General features: G+C 53.1%; 1 protein-coding gene across 1 annotated transcript in view; it reads left to right on the forward strand.

Annotated features, from left to right (window-relative positions):
- ACAD11 (acyl-CoA dehydrogenase family member 11) overlaps positions 1-6,000 on the forward strand; it is an 84,927-nt gene that overhangs the window by 67,521 nt on the left and 11,406 nt on the right. The window contains 3 exon segments of the mRNA XM_055137155.1: positions 1,859-1,925; positions 2,777-2,862; positions 5,918-5,993. Coding sequence (XP_054993130.1) covers positions 1,859-1,925; positions 2,777-2,862; positions 5,918-5,993 — 229 coding nt within the window.

The raw sequence follows: 6,000 nt of genomic DNA on the forward strand, positions 1-6,000 counted from the left end.
CAAAAAGAAAAAAAAAGTAAAGTTGTGTTTTGTTTGTTTGGGGGCCACATCCAGCGGTGCTCAGGGGCTACTCCCGACTTAGTGCTCAGGGGTGGCACCTGATCCAGCTCAGGGATCACTGAGGATTGAACCTGGGCCTTTCGCATGCCACGTCTGTGCTGTGCTTGTCCCACTGAATTTTCTCTCTGGCCCCAAGTCTCTTAATCTCTCAACTGTCTCTCTGACTCTGTTCTTTTTGGTTGAGATTTAGTGTTTGGAGAAACTGGATTGTTAGTTTTCTTACCTTTTCTACAGTCTGGAATTGACGGATCACAAAACTGTGTGTCTTTTTTTTTTATTATTGCTTTTTGGGTCACACCCGGCAATACACAGGGATTACTCCTGGCTCATGCACTCAGGAATTACCCCAGGCAGTGCTCGGGGCACCATATGGGATGCTGGGATTCGATGCTGGGATGCTGGGTTGGCCGTGTGCAAGGCAAACACCCTACCCGCTGTGCTATTGCTCCAGCCCCAAAACTGTGTCCTTTTTTTTTTAATTTTTAAATTTTTTTTTGCTTTTTGAGTCACACCTGGCTATGCACAGGGGTTACTCCTGGCTCATGCACTCAGGAATTACTCCTGGCGGTGCTCGGGGGACCATAGGGGATGCTGGGAATCGAACCCAGGTCGGCCGCGTGCAAGGCAAACGCCCTACCCGCTGTGCTATCACTCCAGCCCCAAAGCTGTGTGTCTTTTAACAGATGCCACGCCTTGTTCTTCCTTCTCACTCCTGTGATGGTGTGGCATTGTTCAACAACTGAACCTCATCCTTGACACCTTTCACGGACTCTCTAGACCTCCAAGCCCACATTAGAGTTCCGTTGTTGTGTTGCTGTCGGGGGTGGGAGGGTTGCGCCCACATCGCTGTGTCAGTGGTCACGAGGCCACACATGGGGCAGTGCCAGATGTCCAACCCAGGGCCTCGGGCACGCAGAGCCTGTACTTGAATTGTACTTGCTGCCTTAAGGGCCCTGGGAACTGGTCATCGATGAGCTGAAACCAGATAAAAGTCGATACCGGTAGGAGAATAACTTTACAATTTCGCTACATGTAAAGCTTCACAGATCCGGGAGTGAGAATCTCGGCCGACTGCAATGGAAGTCAGGGCGGGGCAGGCCCCAGTCGACCGTCTTCATTTGCTCTAGAGCATCACTCAGGGCTGGACGCACTAGGGCTGGACTCGGCACCAGCGGATTCAAACATCCGCACAGCTGCGGACCGGAGCAATAGCACAATGAGTAGGGCCCTTGCCTTGCACATGGCCTACCCGGGTTCAGTCTCCGGCCTCCCACCTGGTCCCTCAAGCACAGCCAGGAGTGATCCCTGAGTGCCGTAAGGAGTAACCCCTGAGCACCGCCGGGTGTGGCACCCGAGCAAAATCGAAAACAAATCCATTCAACTGCAAGCATGGCTGTCCAATGAGGCCTTAGCCCCTGGCTGGAGGGTTAGTGTCACGGGAGTCGTGATGGAAAAAGCAGGAGGAAGCGCTCTGGACAGGACCCCTGCCTCGCCAGCAGTGGCCGGGGGTCACCGGGAGAGCCCCCGCTTACCCCCAGGACGGCAGCGGCTCTGTGGCTCCTCTGATGTCTAATTGTTGGGCGGCCGCAGCTATCACTGACGGAATCCATTCTTGGCTTTGCCTGACGGCTCTTCCTACATGATGTCAAGTTTGATACATGAGCATTACTATTATTATTTTGTTAAGTGAATTAGAATGTTCTCATCCTCTTTTTGCCAAAGAAAACTTGGGAGGATGAGAGCCTTTAGAAAGATGGAAACTTCCTTTTATGTATTCTGCTATTTTCCTTGGTTTTAGGAGCCGGGAAGCCAAACTGCAAAATTGCTATTGTTTTGGGAAGAACTGAAAACGCCTCTGCGAGCAGGTAAAAACAAAACAAAACAAAACACAGTGACGGAGAAATCTGGGTAGGAGTAAGTTTTTCTTTTTCCTGTCCAGACCTAATGTATGTCATGTACAAGCCTTACAAATTATAATCACCATAAGATGGGAGATTAAATGCCACAGTTTTTTAATTACAATGTAATTGTGCTAAAATAGATATATTTAAAAAACGTTTCAGTGGGGGCTGTTGGACATGCTCCTCTCTGGAATATTCTGGATTAGAATGTGTTTCTGGACCCTCAGAGCTTTTTGGATCAGGGGACTGGAGCAATAGCACAGCGGGGAGGGCATTTGCCTTGCACGCGGCCGACCTGGGTTCGATTTCCAGCATCCCCTATGGTCCCCCGAGCACCATCAGGAGTAATTCCTGAGTGCAAAGCCAGGAGTAATCCTGTGCATCACTGGGTGTGACTCAAAAAGAAAAAAAAAGCTCCTTGGATCAGATTATAAAGCATACTACACAGATGGTGGTGGAATATTGAATGTAATAAATCAGTGTGAACAAGTTTATACTTTTTTTTTTAAAGGCATACACAGTTTTCCAGAACTGCCTGTGATTCAATGTTTAGCTCACAGGCAATTGGTTGTCTTAGACGTTTAATCATGTGTCTGCCCCTGTTGATGGGTGAGAGGCCACAGGTAACCTTCCTGTCATCTCAGGTCATGGCGATGGTTGCTGCTGGCATATGCACCATGCCCGGGTCCATCTCTTGGTTCTCATCCCTGACATCAGCTGAGACCCCCGCGGGGGGCTGTCATCCTGCCCCTGTCCAGTGTCCACTGTGTTTCCCCAGCAGGCTTGCTCCTGACATCTGTGTTTCCTCCCACCAGGCATCAGCAACACACGATGATTCTTGTTCCTCTGAACACACCTGGAGTGGAAGTCGTCAGGCCTTTGTCTGTCTTTGGCTACCTGGGTAGGTCCCCATCCACGCGGACACGCGTGAGCTGTCAAGGAGCAGAGGCCAGGCCCTGAAACAAGGGAACCGCTACTGTCTTTCTGGCAGGGACGGGAGACGTGTTCTTAGAAACCCTTGGGCCCTGGCAGCTCTCCGGACAGAACCGCCAGCGGAGCCCAGAGCAGATGAGGAGAGAAGGACAGTGTCTCCCCTGCTCTGTGTCTCCCGGCGGGTGCAGGGCAGCTGGGCTAGTTTCCTGTCTATCCCGCAGGAGGATGGATTCATGAAGGATAGATTAGATCTAGGTACTCCACAGTCAAATCCATTTTTCTCCCTATGTTTACCTACCTTCCTTCCTTCCTTCCTTCCTTCCTTCCTTCCTTCCTTCCTTCCTTCCTTCCTTCCTTCCTTCCTTCCTTCCTTCCTTCTTCCTCCCTCCCTCCCTCCCTCCCTCCCTCCCTCCCTCCCTCCCTTCCTCCCTCCCTCCCTCCTTTCCTTCCTTCCTAACTTCCTTCCTCCCTCCCTTCCTTCCTTCCTCCCTCCCTCCCTCCTTCCCTCCCTCCCTTCCTTCCTTCCTTCCTTCCTTCCTTCCTTCCTTCCTTCCTTCCTTCCTTCCTTCCTTCCTTCCTTCCTTCCTTCCTTCCTCCCTCCCTTCCTCCCTTCTTCCCTTCCTGCCCTCCTGCCCTCCTGCCTTCCCACGCCCTGCAATGCCCAGGGACTCCTCCTGGCTCTGCACTCAGTAATCACTCCTTGCATTGCTTGGGTGCATATGGGATGCTGGGGCTCGAATCCAGGCCAGCCGTGTGGAGGGAAACATCCTACCTGCCGCCCTATAGCTCTGGCCCCTGTTTAGCTTTCTTAACCATGGAACGGAGCTGTTAATAAGCAACGAGAGGTGTTCATTGTTGTTGTTGTTTGTGGGCCATACCCAGCAGGTGAAAGGGCAGCTCCTGGCTCAGTGCTCCTGGGGGTACAGTGGCGAGAGGGAGACTGTGGTAGCGGGGATCAAACCCAGACCTCTGGCGTGAGAAGCACCGGCTGCAGCCTGTCACGCTCTCTCCGGCCCTCAGCGATGCGTTTGGATGACCTGCATGCACAAGTCCGTGCTCTCTCTCCTCGCGTGGGGTTCTGAGCAGGCCCTCTCGCCCGGGTCACTCACCCAGCGTGAATTCCCAGCTCTCGGCAGGAGGTGTCAATGGACATTAATGAACAGTCCTCCCACCTGAGGAGAGAGAGAGAGGCCAGAGCTACAGTCACGGAGACGCGCGAACGGCCTGTGCGGGGGCTGGACAAACCCCAGAAGCGCTTCCTGTACCTCAGTGTCCGCGAGACTCTGACTTGCTCTTGACTGTTGAGTGCGGCCCCGGGAAGCGTTCAAGGGGCTGACGGAAGACTCGCTCACCAGAACCGCTGAAGAGCAGGAAATTGGCCCGTTGGTTAGCGAAGCTAGCGAAGTTGGAAAGATGGGGATGGCAGCTGATGTGCCCAGATTGTCCACTGGGGCTTGGTGGTGTGTGTGTGTGTGTGTGTGTGTGTGTGTCTGTGTGTGTGTGTGTCTGTGTGTGTGTGTGTATATCTGTGTGTGTGTCTGTGTCTGTCTCTGTGTGTGTATGTGTGTGTGTTGGGTGCGGGTAGGACAGAGCAGCAGCTGAAAGACCCCCCCCAAATGCGTTTTCCATATGCCCGGGAATACGGGTCCTTCCCTTGGCTGTGATGTTGGGGTTCTCAATGGGACGGATTCACCAGCGCCTCGAGGCCGAAAGAGACAGCCCGGGAAGGTGGATGGCTCATGTCTGTTCTGACAGGAAAAGGGTGTGGAGTCGGCCGAGATTATGTGCAGAACTCTCGGTGGGGAGGAGCGGGGCGTGCACCCAACAGTGCAGATGTGCTCTCATCTCCGCCAGATGCCAAGAGGCGGGCAGAGCGCGGGCCCTGGGCGGGTGCCGGCTCCCCTCACCGCCTCCTCCGTGGGGCTGTTCTCGTGCCAGCCCGCGGCCTCTCCCCAAAGGCCCTTCCCGCGCCGGCGCCTTGGTTTCCACGACCCTAAAATAAGAAATCTGAGTTTCGCTACTCTTTCCACTGGGGTTTTGTTTTAGTTGTTTTGGCTTGAGGCCCCTCCCGGCAGTGTTTGGGGGCTACTCCGGGCGCTGCGTTCGGGGTTTTGTGGTGCTGGAGGGACCGTGTGGTGCCAGGGATTGAACTGGGCCCCTGTTTGCAAAGCCGGGGCTCTAGCTGTGGGAGGCTCCCCTCCCCCCCTCTCTCCCTCTCTCTCACCACCTTGCTCCACTCCACTCTCCCTCTCTCCCCAGCTCCTCTCCCCTCCCCCCACCTCCAGCCCTACTTTCAGTGTTTGAGAACTTGCAAACTTTTCTCTTTACCAGGCAAAATTTATTTTGGAAATCCATACGTGAAAAAGATCCAAGTAGCTGCCTTAATAATAATGGAGCCCAGTCTTCCTTTTTATTTTATTTTTATTTTTTTGCTTTTTGGGTCACACCCAGCGATGCACAGGGGTTACTCCTGGCTCATGCATTCAGGAATGACTCCTGGCAGTGCTCGGGGGACCGTATGGGATGCTGGGAATCTAACGAAGGTCGGCCTCGTGCAAGGCAAACGCCCTCCCCGCTGTGCTATGGCCCCAGCCCCCAGTCTTCCTTTATAAAATCTTTTTGTGCCACACCCAGCTGTGCTCAGGGCTTACTCCTGGCTTTGTGCTCGGGGATCAGTCCAGGTGAGCCCAGGAGACCATACGGGTACCAGGAGTGAAACCTGGGCCGGTTGCTTGCAAGGCAAGTGCCCTGCTCCTCCACTGTCTCCCCAGTGCCCATCTGTCTTTTTTTTTTTTTTTTTTAATGTCTCTGTACCTTGAGAATGGTTCAGAAACCTCTAGGTTAAATGATTTTCAAACTGGTCTCCCTGGGGTAGTTTTGTGTTTTCTGGGCTGTGGGGACTTCGTGGGGTAGGAATGCAGGTGCCGGAGGAGACGTGAAGTTGTGCTTAAGTAGACAAATGCGTGTGGCTGTTCTGGTGGCAGGGCATGTGACCTGTCTACATTCTGTTTCCCATTTCACAGATCAGTTGCATGGAGGACATTTTGAAATCCATTTTAATCAAGTGCGAGTGCCTGTCACCAATTTAATACTAGGTAAGTGAGGA

This window comes from Sorex araneus, chromosome 4, assembly GCF_027595985.1.
Source record: "Sorex araneus isolate mSorAra2 chromosome 4, mSorAra2.pri, whole genome shotgun sequence".
Lineage (NCBI taxonomy): Eukaryota > Metazoa > Chordata > Mammalia > Eulipotyphla > Soricidae > Sorex > Sorex araneus.